The 24,501-nt window shown below is 42.8% G+C and overlaps 1 protein-coding gene across 1 annotated transcript in view; it reads right to left on the reverse strand.

Annotated features, from left to right (window-relative positions):
• Positions 1-24,286, reverse strand: part of adamts18 (ADAM metallopeptidase with thrombospondin type 1 motif, 18) — a 269,956-nt gene extending 245,670 nt beyond the window's left edge. The window contains exons 1-3 of the mRNA XM_048605849.1: positions 24,188-24,286; positions 23,909-23,984; positions 21,984-22,282 (exon numbers count right to left, since the gene is read on the reverse strand). Coding sequence (XP_048461806.1) covers positions 21,984-22,282; positions 23,909-23,984; positions 24,188-24,286 — 474 coding nt within the window. The remainder of the gene's footprint in view (positions 1-21,983; positions 22,283-23,908; positions 23,985-24,187) is intronic.
• Positions 24,287-24,501: the final 215 nt, after the last annotated feature.

Below are 24,501 nucleotides of genomic sequence, written 5' to 3' on the forward strand. Positions count from 1 at the left end.
CTGATGCTGCTTGGCCTGCTGTGTTCATCCAGCTCTACACCTTGTTACCTCAGATTCTCCAGCATCTGCAGTTCCTACTATCTCTGGAGCTCTTCTTAAACTGATTTGGTCATTTAGATACAGAACTGATCTACATTCCACTGGTGATATTGCATAAGATCATCAAACAATAATAGGTAAGTTCCAAATAACAACATACAGGAAAGACCTTGCTCAAAACAAGATGTATAGTAATCTCTACACCTTAAATTAGAAAAAGGACTTATCTACTGACAGCACCTTTCACTCAATTCAAGTACCAGGCAAGAAAACACAACAGCGCTTCATCAGAGGCTGCACTGATGATGTTACCCAGCAGGGTGATGAAACATCTGCGGAAAAACAACAAACCAGCTTTGCGAGCCAACCAACCACAACATCCACAACCCAAGCTACAAATCTACTCTAAAACCTTGTAGATGCTATTTCAAACAGAAAACACAACAAGGCCCCAAATAGCAGTGGCAATATAACCAAGTAACCTGGTTTTAGTGACCTCTTAAAAGAGAAAATTATTGATCTGGCAAACTCCCCTGTTCTTTTTAAAAATATTGCTGTATTACTGTGCTTGTTCACTGGATAGGGCCTTAGTTTAATGGCTCATCAAAAAGACAGCACCTCCAACAGTGTAATTGTCTCTCAGCACTGCACCGTGTTGGCTAAAATGCATGCTCAATATTCAAACTAAACCCATACTCTTCTGACATGGAGGGGATAGAGTGGACCACCCCTGACTGTGTCACGCTGTACAAGTACGAAAGGCTCCCCTTTCCAGGCTCGATAGTCAACAGTATTATCTGGTATGGAGTCCTGTCATACTTTTATTGGAGAGCTCAGGTCTGTGCTGAGGTGCTACATTGTAGCCATGGCACCAGTACAAAGGTCTTTCAAGTGGCATTGTATCTAGACAGAATCACCTGAGGTCCATCTGTAGTTATGCACTGATTACTGTGCATGTTTCAATAGGATGCTAAGGACAGGATTGTGCAGGGCAAGGTCAAACAGGTTAATAAGCAAAAGTGTGGAAATATTACTTTCATAGTATAATAGAATGCCAACAATGCAGAAGGTGGCCATTTGGCCCATTGTGTCCATGCTCCATGATAGTCCTCCAGCAATGCTCCATGAGATCATGCTTCAGTTTTGAGATTCCAAGGCATTTTTAGTGCTTAGGGATTTGGCAGGTAGGATATACCTTCATTTGCTGTCTCACTTATGAGCCAGCATCTTGCATACACAAAGAACCCTCACAAATTCCAAAAGAAAGGCAGCGTATGACTGTTCTCCACTCTTTCAAATGAGCAATATTGTGTTTTGAAGGTTTCCTGACCATACATCAGCGAGCACAGGCGCCCTCTGCTGATTCCCAGACTGGTTTCCCATCTTTCACAATCCAAGGCTGCTTTTCTTTTAAATTCACTCATGGGACATGTGCATCACTAGCTAGGCCAGAATTTCTCACCCATGCCTAGTTGTCCTTGAGAAGGTGGTGACGAGCTGCCTTCTTGAACCGCTGCAGTCCATGTGCTGTAGGTTGACCCACAATGCCATTAGGACGGGAATTCCAGGATCTTGACCCACTTACAGTGAGGAAGGGAGGAGATATATCTCCAAGTCAGAATGGTGAGTGGCTTGGAGGGGAACTTGCAGGTGATGGACCTCCCATGTATCTGCTGTCTTGTTCTTCTAGCTCAAAGTGGTCATGGGTTTGGATGGTGCTGTCGAAGGATCTTTAGTGAATTTCTACAGTTGCATCTCGTAGATGGTACACACTGCTGCTACTGAGCATAGGTGGTGGAGGGATGCAAATGTTTGTGGATGCAGAGCCAATCAAGCAGGCTGTTTTGTCTTGGATAGTGTCAAGCTTCTTGAGTGTTGTTGGAGCTGTCCCCATCCAGGTAAATGGGGACTATTCCTTCACACTCCTGACCTCTGCCTTGTAGATGATGGGAATAGATAAGGGGTTTTGGGGAATAAAGAGATGAGTTACTCAACACAGTATTACTAACCTCTGACCTACTCTTGTAGCCACTGCATTTACATGATGAGTCTAGTTGAGTTTCTGGTCATTGGTAACCCCTAGAATATTGATTCAGTGATGGTAACACCATTGAATGTCAAGGGGCAGTGATGAGATTGTCTCGAATTATTGGAAATGATCATTGCCTGGCATTTGTGTGATCCATGCTGCATCTGAACATGAATTGCTTCACTATCTGAAAAATTAACATTGGTGAGCATCCTGACTTCTGACCTGATGATGGAGGGAAGGTCATTGATGAAGCAGCTGAAGATGGTTAGACCTGGGATCCTACCTGGACGAATTCTTGTAGAGATGTCCTTAAGCTGAGATGACTGATTTCCTTGCTTGTGTAACTCATGTATTTCAATAGAGAACATACAGCAAGCCAACCAAGTAGGACCAATCAATTAGTCCAACCACAAACAGACAACGTTCACAAAAGAAGCCATTAGGAAGCTCTCGATCCATACACCAGTCTCAACTCCATAAAAGCCACTGTCCCCTCAGAGTCAAGCCTCGGAACAATCTACTTCCACTCTTGGTCTTTCATGTCATAATCCATGTTGGCACACCCTGGGTAGTGTACAAAGGGAGTGTTCTACTGTTGTCTTTCAATTAAGACATCAAAATCTGACTGCCCTGTTTCATAAAGCCTACCTTTGTGACCAAATCTTCTTATGTGGACGTAAAAGATCCTATGACACAACCTCAGGCCAGAGTAGGGGGGTTCTCCCTGGTATTTTGGCTGGTGTTTAAAAGAGATTATCCGGTCATTTATTTCGTTGATTCTTATAGCCTTTCACAGGAATACGATCAGACAAAATATATTTGAGATGTTGGGAAAAAAAGTCACCAAAACTTCGGGGGCTTCAGTCATGTGGCAAGACTGAAGAAGCAAGGGTAAGAGGATTCAGGTGCAATTTGATCAGGATGTTCAACATCATCAAACGTATTAATAAGTAAATAAGGTGATTTCAGGGGCAGCATGGGAACCAGAGGAGATAGATTCAAGGTAATAAGTGAAAGGATCATGAGGGAGCTTGGTTGGACATGAAGGAAGAAAAGATGCACTGCAAGTGCATCAGTCCCTGAAAAGATGGTGGAAGCAGATTTTATAGCAGCCACCATGTAATAATAGATAAATATTTGAAGGGGAAACATTGCTACAGGGCTACAGGTAAGCAGCAGGTTTGGGGATTAATCAGAAAATACTCAAAGTTGACACAGGCAGTTTGAATGATCTCCTTGCAATCTTGCTTTGTTCTAGAACATTGTGATAAACCTTCAAATTTCTAAGACAGTTCTTATGTAATTTCTCATTCATTACCTCAAATTAATCCTGCCGGTGACATATTAGTAATTACCAATACCTTACCCTACTACTGAGTAACTCAAACTACTCCCATTAGACAACAATTGGTGTACAATTTGGAAATCCAATGCCATTGCATTATTGTAATGTTAGTTGGAAAAATATTAACGTTCTGCTTGCTCAAAATTACACTTTGCAAAAACTTTCTAACAACATTGCATAATATGTATTAAAACTTGATCTGACTGACACAAAAAAGGAAGAAGAGCATGGTTTTAGAATCCATTGCAATTTTTTCCCTGTAATTTCAAAAGCATGGTGTCACCAATTTGAAATAGATAAAAGGTGATTTTTTTTTCCTTTCAGAGGGACATGATTCTTTGTAGCTCTTCCTTAAAAGGCTGTGGAAGCACAGACTTTGAATATTTTTAAGGTTAAAGGAAATAGTTCTCGATAAGCAAAACAGTGAAAAGTTATCAGGGCTCTGCGGGATGTGGAGTAGTCAGATCAACCATGAACTTATTGAATAGTGGAGCAGACCTGAGGGGGCTAAGTGGCCTACTCCTTCTCCAAATTCATTTGTTTAGAAGCTCATAGGATTCAGGGCTGCCGTGGACCTCTCTCTCCACTCACTGAACAAATAGGAACAGCAGTAGACCATTCAGTCCTTCAAGTCTGCTCCTCCATTCAATAATGTCATGGCTGATCCGACATTCCTCTCGTCCATTTTCTTGCCCTTTCCCCATGATGCTTGATTGCTTGAGTTTGCAACTGATCAAGAATCTATCTATCTCAGCTCAAAATATACACAAGGACTCTATCCCCACAGCTCTCTCTGGTGAGGAGTTCCAAAGACACTCAACCCTCACAGACGAAATTCCTCCTAATTTTGGTCTTAAATTGCCGCTCCTTAAAGCTGACACTATGCCCTCTGGTCCTAGACTCTCTCATGAGCAGAAAAAACATCTCAGCATTTATCCTGTCAAGGCCCTTTAAGAATCCTCTATGTTCCAAAGAGATCACCTCTCAATCTTCTAAATTCCGATATGTAGAGTCCCAACCTGTTTAACCTTTGCTCATGAGACAATCCCCTTCCATCCTGCAGATCAACCTGGTGAACCTTCTCTTCTGCTTCTGATGAAATAATATTTTTCCTATATAAGGGGGCCAAAACTGCTCACAATACTCCAGATGCGGTCTCACTGGCACCTTGTACAGTTATGTTAGACTTCCCTACTCTTATACTCTAATCTCTTTGAAATAAGCGCCAACATTCCATTAGCCTTCCTGATTCTCTGCTGCACCTGTGTGCTTGCTTTCTGTGTTTCATGCACAAGAACTCCCAAATCCCTTTGTGTTGCAGCTTTCCGCATTCTTTTTTCTATTTAACCTTCTTGAGATTAGTTTTGTATTCGCATTCCAAAACCTGCAAAGGCTATCAAGAATATTTGTGTATTTCTACTGTTTAAACCAGCTGCTCTGAAGGACAAGTTTGCCTGTCTATTATGCTCATTAGAGAGGAATTTCCTTGAGGGTTTTCACTCATCAACTACTGTAACTCCTTACAAACAGTTATGTCCTTTTGAATTGTAGTCCATTTCATTCGATGGACAGAACCTCTGGCATTGCAGTAGTCCATCAATCCTGCACTGAAATGTTAGCCTGGATTATACACTCAAGTGTCTGCTCTAGAGTTTGAGCCTGTAGCTTTCTAAGCAAGACAGCTACAAATAGATGTATGAACAGCAGCCTACAACCATCTTAGGGCACCTTGATATACATTTTAGACTCCCGATCAGAAGGGTCTTTGCAATTAATAATCTGTAGCACCAAATGGCATCACAGTATGAGGAATGTGAGAGGGATGGGTAAAGCAGATAGCCCACAAGCATTTATGTTAAATAATTAAATATTTACACAGTGCAAAACGTCTTACCCTTTAAGCAATAATAACCATGACAGTATAAAAAAGGCAAAGAAAGACCAAATGGTGTTGAATGCAAAGATTTGCATTTATGCATTCAAAGCACTATAAAGCACATTCACTAACGTAAGAGCTAATGTGAGTAAAACTGCTGTAATCCCTGAGGATCACTAGACTGCCCTCTCACTGGAATGGGATGACTGGTGGTGGTTTAATCTGAGGGTCACCATGCCTCAGGCGAGAGGATTGATTGAGAAGGAGGGTCCACCATGGTGACCTCAGCCTGTGCAGGAAGTGAATCTGCACTGTTGACATCACCCTGCACTGCAAACTAGTCTTGACTCTATGACTATGACTCTATAACTAACTGAGTTAACCAACACCACACCACCCTCCCCCAAACAATGTAGGAAACTTAGCATCAATCTATGCACAGCAAGCTCCCAAAACAGCAATGTGATCATGACGAAATAATATGTTGCTTTTTTGATTATTTGGCAATAACTGATTGAGGGATTAATACTGACCTAGGAGAGCTCCCTTATTCTTCAACATAGCATCATTGGCACATTGGCATCTGCCTCAACAGGTGGACAGGGACTCAGTTTAACATCTCATCTGAAAGACGGCATCTCAAATCGTGGGCCCCGACTCAATTCTGGATTGGAAAATCAGCTCTGATTTTGGTGTTCAAGCCCCGTCTTGAACCCAGAGCCTTGTGAGGAAGACAGAAACAAGAACTGAAAGGACAAATCAAACCAACTACCTGCTGAACATTTGACGCCTGGAACCAGGGAAAGAGATTCACAGCTGAAATCAAATCTTCCATCCTTAGCTGAGGGTTTCTCCTCTCAGCTGACCAAAGAATTGTGATGCAGATCATTTTAACTGACAACACTAAATCACTTTCTTCATCTCATAGAGAACTAGTTATGACATTACACTCACATTCCTCACAGCAACCCTTTTCAATCACATCAATCTCAAATGATTTCTGAAATTTGGGTGTTTCAGATCTGCGGAGATGCTGGCAAGGTGCCACAAGTATATATATTTCATTTTTAATTAAAGTTGAAATTGAACATGCCCTTCGAAAAACATCATAACTCTATGAACACCCGAGTGATTAAATATTGGGTGGGAGCTCAAATATTGGACACATTTTCCAGTTTAACTTGGACACATTTTCTAGATTAGGAAAATAAAGTAACCTTGCCTGTGTTTTCGAGGGGAGATGGATGGTCGGAGAGTGTAGGCAAAGATAAAATGCCTTTGTTCTGCACAGTTGACGAATCCCATCTTTGGTTCCCTGGTCCCGACAGTTAATCTACCTCGGGAGTAGCATCAAATCAGACCTCCTCAGTAACGGGTTTGGAATCTGACAGGATTCCTACGCTATGTGCCAAATCACCAGAGTTACTGATGTTGCAACAAAATGGGGCTTCTGCATGAGGTATTGACACCAAGGACAGGTCACAAAGTGCAGAACTTAATCTGTGAGGCACAAGTCCTGATGACAGAGGCAGAGGTGTCTGTGTGCTGGCTGCAGATGCACACAGAGTTTGATGTTAGCTTTACACACCAGGCAGCCGGCACAGGCAGTTGCACAGTAGGGCATAGGCCAATTATCAGGTAAGTGGCAGTGCAGCTCCGATTGGCTATGAAAGAGCCCCCAGCACAAGCACACAGGCTGTACAGGCAAGGAGCAAGTTACAAGGAAAGGGTTGGTGCAGGGGACAAACAAATAAAGTCATACAGCACGGAAATAGACCCTTCGGTCCAACTCGACCCTGCCAAACAGCTTTCCCCAACTAAACTAGCACCATTAGCCTGCAATTGACCCACATCTATCTAAACCTTACCCATTCATGTATCTGTCAAAATGTCTTTTAAACTTTGTAGCTATACCTGCATTTACCACTTCCTCTGGCAGTTCATTTTACATACAAACTACCCTGTGTGAAAAGGTTGACCTCAGGTCCCTTTTAAATCTTTTTCCTCTCACCTCAAAATTATGCCCTTCAGTTTTGACCTCCCCTACCCTAAGGAAAAGTCTTTTGCTATTCACCTTACCTCCGCCCCTTATGATTTTACAAACTTCTATAAGGTCACCCCTCAACCTCCTAAGCTCCAGTCAAAAATGTCCCAGCCCATCCAGCCTCTCCCTGTAATTCAAACCCTCCAGTCACATGTAAATGTTTGCTATACCCTCTCCAATAGCAAGGTAACCAGAACTGTACACAATATTCCAAAAGAAAGCTAACTCTTTACAACTCTAAAGTAGCAGTAGAATTGACACCACCAGATTAGAAAAAGGAGAGAAGTCTGGCCAAATGAAGCCCAACACAGTACATTGAAGGTGGGACCTTCAAGAGCTGGAATCACATGGGCTGCAGCAAAAGAAATGGCAACGGTTCGGGGCGTGACAGAACCTTGCTGCTCAATGATCCGTGCAGGACCAGAGGAACAATGTTGAGGACACACAACCCATCAATCTCACCTCCACTCTTCCAGTCCAATGACCTGCTAGCAACTCTCCATCACTCCACCCCCTGCCTGGTTGCTTGGCTCTTGCCACTATCAACAGTCCAGGTTGACATACACTCCTCTCTCCTTTTCTCAGTGTTCAATAAAGATTACCTTTCACTCATGATTTGAACAGAATACCTTGCTTCTGCATGCCACCTTGAGCTACTCATAAATCAAGTTCCCCACTGACTTAAGGTCTTACTTAAATTTGGAGGAGCAGTGCTTCAATGAGTTTTCATTGTACGCATTTGTATGAGAAACAGATCTTAGCTTTTGCCAGAATAAATCACCCAGCCTATTGTGATCCCCAAAGTTCATCATGTAGATGGCTCAAATCCTCCTTTCAATTCTTGCTTTTAGCTTCCACACTAGACTCTGGGTCCCAATGGCCTCATCAAATCCCACTCAACATCTTCATTGCTGTGGGGTTTGAACTCACAACTAACTCATAGGCAAAGCTGAGCCATGCTGACACCACTATAGATTTGAGGTGAGCTGACCCGTTTTCAAACAAGCTTCATAACAAGTAAGCAAGAGTTAGAAAACCAGCAGGAGATGAGTGACACTGTTTTGTAGCACACGACCAAAACATGACTTACTAACTTGAGACACAATGGGTGATGAGCATTGCTGGCTGATGAAGAAGATAATGACTTTGGTCCCAAATCTCTGCATCACTGGGAGGTCCCATTGTCTTTGATCTGGATCTGGTCTGGACTAATTGACGGAGGTTGATTGATCTGAATTGCCATTAAATTTTATCATTATATCACGATAGAAAATCTAGGTGCAAACTGGGTTGTTTGAACCAGAAATTTGCACGTCCCTAAGAAGAAAGAGCTTCTCTAAATGCATGGGAATAGAATGCTACTAAATCAATGAATACCAACAAATTATAACACAATGAGAACTGACACCAGGAAATTCCACCTCATAAAATCCCCAGGGTCTGATCATCCTCATCACAGTCCTGAGGCTTAGACAAAAACAGAGCCCTCGACTAGTCATGGATGTAGAAAACAAACCCAAAAGGCATAATAAACAATTTCAAAGTCGAACATAGTCATGTTCCAAGCTATTAAAATCTTTGCTTCATGTTTACATTCGACTTGTGCGTCACAAGTAAAATTAAACATTTTCTTCAGTTGTGGTGTGAGAAATGATCACTGCCTTAAATCACTATCACCACAAAGAGGCCAGAAAGGCTTCCTAAAGGTTCAGTAATTTATTACATGCTAAAGAAAAGTGTGCTGCAATGTAAACTAATGGATAACAGATGCAATGCTGTGGTACTTTTATAGGTGGCGTGTTCGGCAAATGGTTTGGAGATACTTGCAATAGTCAGAATCAAAGAGTTGGGGTTGAAAGGAGAAGATAAACCATAGAAACACTCCATTCAAGTAAGCAGTCAGGTTCGTCAGAGTGCTTCAGGGTTTTCGGAGCACTCACAGTGTCGTGCTTAATTGAAATATTTGTGTTCACAATATGGAGTTGAAAACCTGTGCAAATGAACACTATCTGTGTCCGTCTACACAGCACACTACAAACCACTGCCAGTACTCAGGTAAATACTCTCCGAAGCTGCTGAGCACATAAAAGTCACTGTGGTCCCAGACAACCATGGGGTTGTTCTTTCATTAAAGTTTGATTTAACCTGTGAGTCAAAACTCCTCAAGCGAGTGGATAGGTTGAGAAGATGGGGCCTTCCTGCAGAAATTGACCCCATGTATATGAAGTATTTGTATGTGTGACCCTATGGAGGGGGATGGTGGCATAGTGATAATGCAACTGAATTTACGAATCCAGAAGCGAAGGCTAATGCTCCTGGGACTGATGCTCAAATCCCACCATTGCAGCTGATGGAATTTAAACTCAACTACGTCATGAATCTGGAATTGAAAGCTGTACTCAGTCATATTGACCGTCAGGCTATCATCCATTGTTGTAAAAACCCATCTAGTTCACTAAATTCCCTTTAGGGTAATATGTTTACTCTTCAATATTTACCTGATCTGACTCCAGACCCACATCAACATAGGTACATCCTAATTACCCTCAGTTGAACAGCAATTAGGAAATACGGGTTAGCCTTGCCACTGCCCATATCTCATGACTTCAAAACGAGCAGATCCTACAACATCCATGTATTTTACAAACTAATCAGGATACAGAGCCTTAAATGAACAATCTGTGGCTTCTTCTGGTGTCAATTTCAGGAGCAATCTCTTTGGGTTAACAGCACAGTGGGAAGGGAGGCCAAGTCGATGCTTTTTGGTTCTAGTTTGAGCAAGTTGAAAATGATGATTCTGTGCACAGTTACCGCACTTCAAACTATGGACTGTAAAATGCTTTGGGACATTCTGAAGACATGAAAAGTGCCAGAGAAATGACAGTCTTACTTTTTAACACTTGAATGCTGGTCATGAGTGATTTTAAAGTTGCCTGCAATCACTTGTTCAGGAAAGTTAGCAATTACAAACCAGTCATGCTGATTTCAGTGGTGGAGAGAACTTCACAAAACAATCATTCAGGTCAGAATTCTTAATCACATGGAAAAAGGGTGCATTGTTTGGAGAGAGAAAGGAAGATTGCTTGTTGGGCACATCAAGCTCCCCAAAAAGGAGGCTTCCCCCATCCTACCCCTTTCTTTGTAGACAGCACATTGCCCAGTGAACGCAGTTAAGACACCTACCCAACCTCTACATTCCCCTGCCATTAATTGGCCCCTTAAAGGCTTTAAAAGGTCTAAAGGTGACTGCTATGTCTGACTCCTCCCCTGTCTACACTATGATATTAGGGACAGATCAGAGCTGGGTTAGAGGACCATGACTTTATTTTAGAAGTGAATATCACTGGCAAGGTTAACATTGGTTAGCCATCCCTAAATGCCCTTGAACTGAGTGGCTTGCACGGCCATGACAGAAGGCAGTCAAGAGTCACCCACATTGCTGTCAGCCTGGAGTCACATGTAGGCCAGATCGACTAAGAATGAGAAATTTTGTTCCCTAAAGAACATCAGTGAAGCAAATGGGTTTGGGTGTTTCTCATCAACCTGTTCTGAGATATTATTACACGCCTCTGGAGTAAGTGGGAGTTGAACCCAGGAAACTATGATTGCACCTTAAGAGCCCCAATACCATTTAGGTTCCTATGGCAATCTATAATAGATGTCATGGGCATCATTACTGACATTAGCTTTTGATTCCTGATTAATATTTGAATTTAAATTCTAACAGACACCATAGTGGGATTTGAGCCAACAGCCCCAGAGCTTTATTCTGGGCATCTGTGCAGTGACATTAACACTATGCCTATCTGAATAAAGTTGGTTCACTCAGAAGAGCTAGAAACGGTCAACATCAGTAGGTAGGTTTATTTGTTTACATTAGACGACAAGTCTTAACTTGCCTGTGTCACGGCGCACTTTTAAACAAGCTACAGATTCCCAAATTCCGCAAACCAACAAGGAAAATGTTAAGCTATGCGTTAGATCTTTCTGCTGCTGTCTGTCATTATCTTATATTAGGGATTAACATCTCACTACAATGTACACAATACAACAAACAACAAAGGCAAAAATGCCAGAACAATTCTTTGGCACATTGCAAATCACAAACTTACACGTGTGCTACCCATAGCTTTCTATCCTATCATTATAAATGGATGGAAAAATCACAAGCCGGAAGCGCGACAAAGAGCTGCTCTTGGGAATTCTAATCCTAAACCCCCTTCAAAAGTGATGCATCAAGAGGAACCAAGCCACTAATGACATAGTCCTTTCAACTCACATCATGCACATTAGTTGATGTAAAAACACAACCAAAGTTCACATTCACCAGTTACATGCATTCTGCTTGGTAACTCTCATTTAAAGAGTATGCAGAGCTACAAAGATATATCTGTTTCCACAATTCAAGACATCACATACATAAGATGAGGAACGTCTTTCATCAAAGCCATCTATATGATTGCACAAGATTATATACATTTGTTCATTTGAAAGGTACTGATAATGGAGCTAATTTTCATTTAGTGCACATCTAATCATTTATCTCAAGCAACTTTCCCTATTTCTTTCATCCTGGTGATAACCTTCAACATCGGCACAGTCCTTCATCTACTTTACGCTGCTTTTCATTTTTTATAAGACATTGGCAAAACTGGCAAGTCCTAAGAGCGCTTGAGATGGTAATGGTGAGTGGCCTTCTCGATCTGGGCATCTGGTATCTGCAGAAATTTGATATAATTCAGTGGTTTGTTGAGCCTTTCAGAGGAAATCTTTATTTGGAACACCCAGTATTAGTAGATTGTCTGCCAAATGGATTGGGTAGAAGGTCAATTACAGAAACATTTCAGTCCATTAGTGCTCCAAATTTTCCCCATTTCCTTGTCAAAAAAATGCAACATTTGTACTGTTTTAAAACCCAAATTCAAGGGGATAAATAAGATTTATATCTCTAAACCACATGATGTTGGGAGTTCAACTGCTCCACTCACTCATTCCATTTATACAGTCTCCTTTCATTGGGGTCAGTTCACCGAAATACTGCAATCTGAATTGATGCCCGAATTGGAAGCAAACATGAAAGGACTGGATTAAGGTAAACAGTTTTCCTTTCAAGCACTGGCAATCACCATTCCAAATCTCTTATCAAGCAAAACACACAGCCAACACAAAGAGTTGAACAAACAAACATGGCTTCGGCCAGTTTAATGAGCAATTTATACAGTAAAACCTTGATGAGGGCTTCCCCTCCCCCAAGCACCTACTCCATCAAGACAGCTAATTGAATCAAAATCTGAATTAACTTCCCAAATGTAAACAGGCCTAAGGCTCATCTTAGATCAAGTAAACACAAGCTTGGAGAGAAATGTATCCTTTCACAGTGGTCAACAGGGAGGACTTTAATTTTGACTCAACTCAAATTCTAATGTAAATTCACTTCTTAAAAACTAATAATATTGGACCCAGCTAGCTTCCCAAGCCCTCATTCATCCCTCCATAAAAGGAGGAATATCTTTTTATCATTTGAAAAATGCACTGAATCCCTTTCACAGAAGGTCTTGGGGAACTACATAAAACACGCTGTTGTGATGGATGTGCTGTAAAGGGGGCATTCGCAGACTTTTCCAGTGTCAATGCACCGTGTCTTACTATACAAAGAGTTTTCACTCATCTATTTTTGCGGGAGGCATAGTTAACACGTCAGGTAATGTTATACAAAGGGGATTCTTTCATGTACCTAAAACATCTGAGAACTGTCAAATCCGGATGACCTACTGGCTCGTCCCAGTTGATACACAATGTCTGGAAAAGTCTAGGCTGTCTTCAAAATTGCTAACATCTGCACGACCTCCTCCACACACACACACCAACTCAAAAGCTACAGTATAATTCTATTTGCCAGTCCTTAGGCTGGGCTGCAGCACAAATTTGCACCACCTCACCATTATTAAATCAGCTACCTCAAAGAAAGTCAGGCTCACATCGATATGGTATCTTTCATGACCTTGGAAACTTTCAAAGCATCTGGGTGGAGAAAAAGAAATACTTTTGAAGTTTGTCACTTTTGCAACGCAGGAAATTTGGTCGCTAAATTGCATACATTAACCTCATACAACCAGCAATATGACAATGACCAGATAATATAACCTTGTTGATATTGGCTGAGAGATAAATGTTGATCAGGGTCAGCAGTATGCACTCTGAGGAAGGGTCACCGGACCCGAAACGTTAACTCTGTTTTCTCCTCCACAGATGCTGCCAGACCTGCTGAGCTTTTCCAGCAACTTTGTTTTTGCACTCCTTTGACATGCTTCACGATAGCTTGGTCACATTCCTGTGAAGCACCCTAATATGTTTCATTGCAGTAAAGGGTTGTCAAACGTGCCATTTAAATGCATGGCGTTCTTGTCTCAATCAATTAAGTTACTCCTCACAGTATCATCATCGACACCAAAGAAACCTCTCAAGGTGCTACACAAACAGGTTGAAGAACAGCAGGTGCTGAGCTAGAAAGTGGAGGAATCAGAGGTCTGCTTAAAATTAGCCCACAAAAGTTGAGGTTCAGGAGGATTTATGTGAATGTGGAAAGAGAGAAACGGGCCAAATCTGAGGAGCTTGTGGACTCTTTATCTCCATGATCAAGACCATCTGTGTGACTTCCTCTTTCCTTTGCTCACTAAATATTCCCAGTTTTTCCCGCCCAGATAGTGTGCCTGGACACTACAACTGGAGAAGGCATGAGCATTACAATACGAATGTAAATACCTAAAATCCGTCCCTCAGGCAGAGATAAAATTCATTATTTCAGTAAAGCCATGAAATGACTTATGTGCAGCAAGAGAAAATGGTACCACAGTGGCTATGTCACAGACTGGTAAATCCAGCGATCTGAGTTAATGCTTTGGGGAAATGGATTCAAATTGCACCATGACAGTTTTCAATGTACAAATTTAAAATATCTGAAATTAAAACCTATTTTGAGTCATGGTGATGATGAAATGATTGATGTAAAAACTCAGCTGGTGCACTAATTTCCCTCTCTTGGGCCACCCTTACCTACTCTGGCCTACACGTGACTCCAAACCCACAGCAATATGGTTGACTCTTGACTGCCCTCTGAAATGGCCTAGCATGGCCACTCAGTTCAAGGGCAATTAGGGATAGGCCATAAATACAGGCTTTTTCCAGTGGCACCACAACAAAAATAAAAGAGGTCAAGGAGGTGAGGATACATCAACGCAGCACATGCTGCTTCCCCAAGGCTGATTAGTGTGGATGGGTCTAATTTTGCTCCAAGAAGCACTGGAACGGTCAGTGCAAACACTAGATGCTCAAAGTGGTTTGTTTCCCCAGCAATAACAGCTACACAAGACACCCAACTAAAAATAAGTGAAATCACAATCTAATTGGGATTCCCCGATATCCGGACTTCAGAGATTAAGCCCTGAGGCAAGGTTATACAAATTAACTCCGTCTTGTCTAGAAGTTAGAAGTTGAGGGGTGATCTGATCAATGTCTTCAATATATTAACAGGAATGGACAGGATAGATAGAGATAAATTATTTCTATTGCTTGGGGATTCTAGAACTGGGGCCAGGCCATTCAGGAGAGATGTTAGGAAGCACTTCTACATACAATGGGCGGTATAGCTTTGGAAGTCTCTTCCACAAATGGGAATGGATGCTGAATCAGTTGTTATCTTTAAATCTGAGATAGGTACACATTTGTTAAGCAAATGTATTGAGGGATATGGGCCAAAGGCAGGTATATGGATTTAGGCCACAGATCAGCCATAATCTCACTGAAAAGTGGAACAAGCTCGAGGAGTGAGCTATACCGATGTTTCCTCAACTCTGGATTATGCCAGTGAGCTTTCTGAACTCTGATTTCATACTCTGAATATTTTAAAGCTTCTTGAATCACTCAACTCTATTAATCCTTCAGAAGATTATGCAGCTTACAATTTCTGACAAATCTTTGGACCAACCTAACTGTACAGTCAGCTGAAGAAATATTGCACCAGAGGGACTCCTTGTTGCTTAACCCTTATAGCTACATGGTGATGCAATGTGCTGAGAGAATATCTCAAGATTTGCACCTAACAAGCCATTGAGCTTGTCACACTTTCCATACAGAAGTCCAGGCAGAAGAAACCAGGGCACAGGTACATCAGGGTTCAACAACTGAATGCCAAGGAAAAGGGGGACTGCTGGCCTCAGGCCAGGGATAAGGCTGGGGGCAGGTGAGGAGCAGCGCCAAGCTCCTGGAAGGAATTCCCATAAGCAACGCAAAATGGGAGAAACTGTTATTCAATTCTGGTCTCTTGTGGTTCCCTGATTTTAAGTGTTTGACCACTGATCAATTGTTAGCCCTGCTTTCAACTGCCTAAACATGAAGCTCACTAAAATTCTACTTTTCTTTTATTTATTTTACTTTTCTCCTTCCTTCTTTGGGATGCCCCCGTAGCCAACATTTTGACCAAGCTTTTCGTGTTCTGCCCTAACATCGCCTTCGTAGATCCTTGTCAAATAAAAGCAGAGAAACATAGAAATTAGGAGCAGGAGTAAGCCATTCAGGCCATACTCCAGCACTCAACATGATTATGGCTGACCATTCAACTCAGTACAGATGGTCCCAGGGTTGCAAACAGGCTCTACTCTGGAGTCTGTTCACAAGTCAATTTGTACACAGGTCAATTTGTACACAAGTTGAGACAGAACGCAGGAGAATATAAAGGAACAGGAAATGTTCGTGTGTTGAATATTTAAAATTACACCCTGGTCTAGGCCCGAAACGTCAGCTTTCCTGCTCCTCTGATGCTGCTTGGCCTGCTGTGTTCATCCAGCTCTACACCTTGTTAACCCTTGTACAAGATCATGTTTGTAAGTACAAGTGCTCCAAAGTCAGACATTGTTCTGAGGAAGGGTCACCGGGCCCGAAACATCAACTCTGATTTTTCTCCACAGTTGCTGCCAGACCTGCTGATCTTTTCCAGCAACTTCTGTTCTTGTTCCCGATTTACATCATCCGCAGTTCTTTCGGTTTTTATTCATTTATCAGGGACCCCTGTACCCTGTTCCCACTTTCTTCCCATACCCTTTCATCCCTTTAGACCCAAGAACGGTATCTAACTCCTTCTTGAAAAAAATTCAAAGTTTTGGCCTTAACTACTTTCTGTGGCAGAGAATTCCATAGGCTCACCATTCTCAGAGAGATTTCTCCTCATCTCAGCCCTGAGTCACCTACCCCATATCTTTAGACTGTGACACCTGGTTCTAGACTCCCTGGTCATTGGGAGCATCCTTCCTGTGTTTAACCTGTCTAGTCCTATTCGAATTTTATAGGTTTCTATGAGATCCCCCTTCACTCTTTGGAATTCCAGTGAATATATGCCTAATCAATCCAATCCCTCTTCATACGTTCAGTTCTGCAAACCGAGGAATCCCTCTGGTAAAACTTATTTCACTCCCTTTACAGCCAGAACATCCTTCCTCAGGTAGGACAGCACAGCTGCACAGAATACTCCAGGTGTGGCTACACAAATGCCCTGTATAGTTGCAGCAAGACATTCCTGCTCTTGTACTTCAATTCACTCTATAATTCACCTTCTTCACCACCTGTGTGCTTAATTTTAGCAACTGGTAAATGAGGCACACTCAGGTCACATTGCACCTCCACCTTTCTCAAACTATCACCATTCAGATAATAATCTGCCCTCCTGTTTTTGCTACCAAAGTGGATAACCTCACATTTATTCACATTATAGTGCATCAATGAAGCATGTGTCTGTTCACTCGCTCAAATTGTCCAAATGTTGGTCTGAAAGCATTCCTTTGAAAGTCCACGTGACAATTTAGAATGTTCAAGTGATATACAAGTGCAGCTGATTCTTGCTGCCTTTATCCATAGTTGGTTCCTTTACACCTCACGGAGAGATGTTCAGAGCAACATGTGGATAATCACCCGCAATATCTACATTGATTGCCATAGAATGGTCAGTCTGAGAGCACAGAGAAATTGCTTCCAATATATTAGAAAAGGATTAAACCAAACAGGTTCTCATGGTGGTTGCTACCAAGTAATTGTTACGGGAAACTATGTATGTGTTATCTTTGTCCCCCCATTTATTATTCACCTACATGCTACCCCTCTGTAACATAATCCAAAGGCACAACATTAAATATCACATGTACACTGATGTCTGACTCAAACCCAGCTCCAACTCACCACCACGTCTCTTGACTCCACCGCTGCCACTAAGTTGTCAAATTGCTTACCTGACATCCAGTACTGGGCCAGCGGAAATTTCTTCAAAATGAAGAATGACTGAAGTAATTGTTTTTTGGTCTTTTTGTTTTTTTGGTTCTGAGGAAGGGTCACCGGACCCGAAACGTTAACTCTGTTTTCTCCTTCACAGGTGCTGTCAGACCTGCTGAGCTTTTCCAGCAACTTTGTTTTTGTTCCTGATTTACAGCATCTGCAGTTCTTTTGTTTCTTTTTAATTGTTTTTTTGGTGTTGACTGCAAACCCGCCCCCGCTGCCCCTTTTTCATATTCATTCATGGGATGCAAGTGTCTTTGGCTAGACCAGCATTTATTGCCCAGAGGGCAGTTAAGAGTCAACCACATTGCTGTGTCTGGAGTCAGATGTAGGCCAGACCAGGTAAGGATGGCAGTTTCCTTCCCTAAAGGACATTAGTGAACCAGCTGGGCTTTCCCGACAATCAACAATGGATTAATGGTCATCATTAGACTCTTAATTTGAATTCAGTCTTCGCCATCTGCCATGGCGGGATTTGAACCCAGGTCCCCACAACATTGCCTGCTCTCTGGATTAATAGTCTAGCAATAATACCACTTGGCTCCCCATTACCTAGCTCCTCAACTGCATCAGTACCACTCTAAGGTTGAGAGTAAAAGTCTGACTCCACAGACTACTTCACGAATTAAGATAGCCACTTGCAGGACACATTACAGGAGTGCTGCATGGTCAAGGTAGCTGCACTTCATTTGAGGTTTTAAAGTACGGTTCCAGTTGCCCTCTGAGGTAGATGTTAAAAAGTCCAACCATTCTATTTCACAGAAAAGCATTGACGTTTCCTCAATATTAGTAATGACTAATATTTATCCCCTACCCACATCAGTGATAAAATACATTATCATTGCCATCAGATTGTTGCCTGTGGGATCTTGCTGTGCACAAATGATTGCCGCTTTTCCTGCCTTTCGATAGTGACTACATTTTAATGAATACATTATTAGCCATAAAAGCATTTCAAAGCATCCAGAGGTCATGGAGAGACACTATAAAAATGCAAGGCGTTTCCTTCTTTTATACAGCCACACTTGTACACACCAAACAAGCGCTGCCACATCAGCTTAGCCTGACGGATCGACAAAGTGACGGAAAGTGTTATCAACAGTCCTATCACGCAGAACTTGCCTAGCAATAACGTGTTTGTTAGTGCTCAGTTTGGAACAAGCAAAAACCTTCGAGGGTCACTGGATTTGAAATGCTAACCTGGCTTCGTCTTCACAGATGCTGCTGAGTTTCTCCAGCAATTTCTGTATTTGTTTGTTTCAGATCTCCAGTATCCACACTTCTTTGTTTTATTTTAACACTCAGATTGGGTACTTCTGGGCTTATGTCTGCGGCTGACCACGTCACACCCTTATTTGAAACATGAGCTGAAATCCAGAAGGGAAGTGAGGATGACTGGCCCTCATATGTAAGTAGCATTTTGATCAAAATATGGCAACAAGGAGCCCTAGTGAAACTGGAGGACATGGGAATCAGGGGAAAATTTGTTTCTGGTCAGCATCATACTTGGCACAAAGGAACATGGTTGTGTTTGTTAAAGTCAACCATCTCAGCTCCAAGACATCATTGTAAGAGCTCTTCAGGGTAGATTCACAGACCCAACTATCTTCATTGTTTCATACATAACTTTTCTCTGCCAAAAACTCAGAACTGTGTACTGATTATTGCAGTGTTTACAACCATTCATGACTCTTCAGATACTAAAGAGTGGATATCCAAATGCAGCAAAACCTGCACAATATCCAGGCTTGGACTGGCAAGTAGCAAGTACCAGACAAGCACACAAGTGCCAGACACTGACCACTTCAAATAAGAGAATCTAATCTTGACATTCAATGGCACTACCATAGCTGAATTGTCTACTAGCAGCATCCTGGAATTTATCATTGACCTAAAAACTGAAGTGGACCAGCCATTTAAGTCTTGTGGTGACAAGAGCAGGTCAGAGATTGGGAATTCTGCAGCGAGTGATTCATCTCCCAATTCCTCAAAGTCAGTCTACCATCTACAAAGCACAAGTCAGGTTTGCAGTGGAATATTCTTCACTTTCCGGGATGAGTACAGCTCCAACGCTACTCAATACATTTGATATCATCTCGGACAAAGCAGTCTGCTTCATTCTCTACTTTCACTCCATCCACCACTGATGCACAGCATATGCTATCTACATGATGCACTGCAACAACTCACTGAGGTCCTAAGGCACCCCTTCCAAACCTGTGACTTCTATCCCCTAGATAGACAAGGGCAGCAGATACATGGGAACACACCAACTGCAAGCTCCCCACAAAGTCACACGCCATCCTAACTTGGAATTATATCACCATTTACTCACGTAGTCAATATCCTGGAACTCCCTCCCTCAAGGACTACAATAGTTCAAGGCAGCCACTCTCCTTCTCTAGGGCACTTAGGGATGGGCAATAGATGCTAGCCTAGCCAGATGAAGAAGAACATAAGAACATAAGAACTAGGAGCAGGAGTAGACCGTCCGGCCCTTCGAGCCTGCTCCGCCATTCAATAAGATCATGGCTGATCTTTTCGTGGACTCAGATCCACTTACCCGGGTGACTGCACTATAAGAATTTCTGATGCTGCCAGACCTGCCGACTTTTTTCCAGCAATTTCTGCTTTTGTTTCACATCCCCAGCATGTGCAGTTCTTTGTGTTTTTTTTAAAAAACGCTGATAGTAACAGCGATGATAATGTGGTGGTAATATTAAAAGATGTTAAATAAAAATCGAAAGAACTGTGGATGCTGTAAATCAGAAACAAAAACAGAAATTGCTGGAAAAGCTCAGCAGAACTGAAGAAGGGTGACTGGACTTGAAACGCTAACTCTGAATTCCCTTCACAGATGCTGCCAGATCTGCTGAGCTTTTCCAGCAATTTCTATTTCTGATAAAATATGCCAAATTGGTTCGCTGATGTTCTTTAGGGAGGAAACTTGTCCTCCTTTTCTGAGCTGGTCCCTATGACTCCAATCTGACACCGGTATGGTTGACTCTTAATAGCCTTCAAAAATAACCCTGCATACCAGTCAGCTGTAATTAGAATCCCTACAGCATGGAAACAAGCCCTTCAGACCAACAAGTCCACACCACCCCTTGGAGCATCCCACCCAGAACCATCCCCCTATAACCCACCTAATCTACACATCCCTGAACACTACAGGCAATTTAGCATGGCCAATCTGCCTAACCCGCACATCTTTGGACTGTGGGAGGAAACCTACACAGACACAGAAAGAATGTGCAAATTCCACACAGACAGTTGCCCAAAAGGGGAATTGAACCCGGGTCCCTGGCGCTGTGAGGCAGCAGTGCTAACCACTGAGCCACCGTGCCACCCAATTGACTAGGAACAGGCAATAAATGCCAGTCTTGCCAAAAATGTCCAAATCCTGAGAAAGTATTTAAAACAAAAACTTGACGTGCTTTCAATTTCACTCAGAAGAATTCTAATCACTTGTCCTATCACAGATCATATGCAACCTTGGAGAAATGCCCTAGATTTGGATGACAGCAGCATGGCATGTAAAGACTGGGGTCAATTCTCAGGTCACCATCCACTGCCCTGAGTATCTCTCAAACCCATGCAAGTGTCAAGTCAAATGACAGCACTGTGATTGGACACCTACCTACAATGTGTATGAAAATAGGTCAGGGTGTACACAACTTGAATGTGTTACCAAAGCTTTTCATTTTGCTTCTGTCAGGACAAATTCAAGAATTCCAAACTGTCATAACAACAAATCTTGAGGGTTCTAATAGCTACACACAACCAATTTGAGAGAGTCAATTGAGATCCTAATAGTTATTGTTTGCTAGAGATGACAGACGTTAATATATAGGGACCAGCTCTCTGCTAACTAAATGAATGTGTTCAAGCCTTGTCGTTTTTTCTCCTGAATTACCCAGAAGCTGAGGGAGCCTGTAGTTCCTGTTTTCCAGGGAAACACTTCACCCTGGAGTTGAATTGCCAACCAATTAGCACCTTTTCTCTCCTGCACTGGAAGTTATGGTGGCAGTTTGAAATTTGGTATTCCTGCATTTGTCCTGATGAGCACCAGAGAGAAAGCTCCATGGACGGGTCACTCTTTGTGTCAAAGAGTCTTAAATCTTTAAAAATCCCGTTCACATTCCACATCTCAAAAGATGAGGCACAAGGAGGGCAGCTGGAACAATTAAGAAAATAAATAAATTAGAGCCACTTGCCAAGACAGTAGAAACGGTGAAAGGAAAGCGTCAGTTTAAGGGGATATTGACAAATTATAGGAGTGGAGCTGCTGAGGGACAGACAGTATGTACAGGCGGACAGAGTAACTCACCAAACCCTGGCATGTAGACACGGCCACAGACGAAGCACTGTCGTTCCTGATGTGTCCCTGGTAGAAGCAGTTCGCTTGAGACTCCGGGAGGAGTTTCTCGGTGAGACCCTCGGGGCCCAGCAGGTGCACGGTGAAACCTTTCGCCAGCACGTTCGAGGCTCTTAAGTCGAGGTGCAGCTCCTGGTCAGAGAAGGAGAGTTTGTAATGTAGGGAATCCACAGGCGCTGAGCGTTTGTCTCTGTTACTCTGCACAGAACTTCCACCCGGATCAACTTTAACAGGTGTCACCAAGATATAGTCTGCAATGAGAGGAAGAAAAACCACCTTGACAGTGCATGTTGCAATATTTAATGTTGCCAGCCCGACCATCCTGTAAAATGATGGAAAACCACTTTATCATTTTTTTTGGGGGGGGGGTGTTGTATTATTCCCATTGCCACGTTCGGCTGTGCAGCGGAGACATTGAATGTATACAGTACATGCTGCCTCGCTGTCTGAATGTTTGCGGTGCAGTGATCATTCACGGAAGTGGATCCAATCGTGGGAGCTGCAACTTGGACAGAATCGAAAATACACTTTTCTTTAAAAAAAGTAATCCCCTCCACCTCTTCCCCGCAATGTTATCATTCATTCATTCCTGCTTATCCCGGGACGACTTGGTGGCTCAAAATTGCAAGAGCATCGCAAGTCTTTTCATCGGGTCTCATTCGGGAGATGAAATCTCTCTACCCCCTACTCCGACCCCACTTCATTTCCCAGCGGCGGATCTCCCCAGGAGCTGACTGCGAGACAGGGAAATCGCAGCCTTAACTCTCCTGCTGCCTGGAGCTGTCTCTCTCTTGCACCAGTGCGTGCGGATCCCAACTCTCTCTCTCTCTCTGTCTATGTGCAGGTACGTCGCACTGTCTGTATACCTGTGTCTGTCTCTATCAGCAAGTCTCTGTGTCTCCCGAATCTGCTTCTCTCTCCCAATCTGTAAGCGTCCCTCTCTCTCTCGCTGGCTGACAGTGAATCTGTCTCTCTGACTGTATCTGTCTCTCTGTCTGTATGTGTCTAACTTGTCTCTAAGTCTGTATGTGATTGCCGCTGCGTCCCTCTCCCCTGACTGTTCAGATGTCCACATATGTACTCCCTACTGTCTCTCTGACTGAGCCTCTATGTCTGTAACTTCGTGTGACTCTGTCTCAGACTGTATCTCTACGTCTGCATGTCCAACTGTGTCTCTAAGTGTGTCTGTGATTCCGTTTGTCTCCCTCCCCAACTGACATTTTCTGTAAGCCCCTCTCTGACTCTGTTCGAATGTGACTGTTTGTGTGGCCAAGTCTGTATAAGATCCTCACTGAGTCTTTCTCCCCATCCGACAGTCTCTCTATTTCTGTGTGCCCTTCTCTGACTTGTGTTCTCTGTGTGACTGTCTGTCTGTAGCTGTATGTCTGCCTGTGTCTCTGTCTGTATCTGTGTGTGTCTGTATGTCTGTCTGTATGTGCCTCTGCATCTGTGTCTGTCTGTATTTATGTGTCTGTATGTGCCTGTGCATCTTTGTGTTTCTGTCTGTATCTGTGTGTCTGTATGTGCCTCTGCATCTGTGTGTGAATGTATATACCTCTGCATCTGTGTGTCTGTATCTATGTCTGTTTGCGCCTCTGCATCTGTGTGTCTCTGTCTGTATGTGCCTCTGCATCTGTGCATGTGTCCGTATGTCTGTCTGTATCTGTGTGTGTCTGTATGTGCCTCTGCATCTGTGTGTGTGTCTGTATGTCTGTCTGTGTTTCTCTGTCTATCTCTGTGTGTGTGTCTCTCTCTCTCCCTGACTGTTCGCGTCAGGGTCTCTGTGACTCTTACACGCACACACTATAGCTCCCAATTTTGCATCGCGTACATAACTGTGTTTAAAGAACATAACGCATATATATAAGTATACAAACCATCGCTTATTCCAGTGTTCTCAGGGTTTTGTGCAGACCCCGGGTTTTCAGGAGAAACGCAGCAGAAGTGCAAAATCTGTGATTTGGGGGGTTGGGAGGAGAGAGAGAGAAAGCAAGTCAAAAATTAAAACAGATTAACGTTTAGCACACAAATCTCACAACGGCACTTGTCTGGGATCGCAATCTTTACGACCAGGCTGTCTAAAAATTAAAAGCACGTTTACAGTTTAAACAGTGGGCTACAATAAACCGAGACAAAATGAAATTCGTGGCACCTGCCTGTAGAATATGAACAAACCAGAACGCTGTGAGGAGTTGCATTGCAGAGTTATTCAGCGGTGCAGGTACATTCCATATTGCCAGGAAAAGGCCATCCATTTCTCTTCGTTTTTGTACTTCTTTCGCGAAAGGATGGGGGTTTTTGTGTGTGTGTGTATTAAAGGCAGCAGCCTGTTACCTCCTGGAAGAGGAATCCAGGAGTGAGCTTTGCAAACTGGGACTGCGTTCGTTCAACATTTTGGATCTCGTGGTTTTGGCTCGAAGTTGTGTCCTTGTGGGGTAAAAATGCCTGTTTTGCATTGGTTTGTGTACTG

Source organism: Rhincodon typus, chromosome 15 (genome assembly GCF_021869965.1).
Source record: "Rhincodon typus isolate 14 chromosome 15, sRhiTyp1.1, whole genome shotgun sequence".
Classification (NCBI taxonomy): Eukaryota; Metazoa; Chordata; class Chondrichthyes; order Orectolobiformes; family Rhincodontidae; genus Rhincodon; species Rhincodon typus.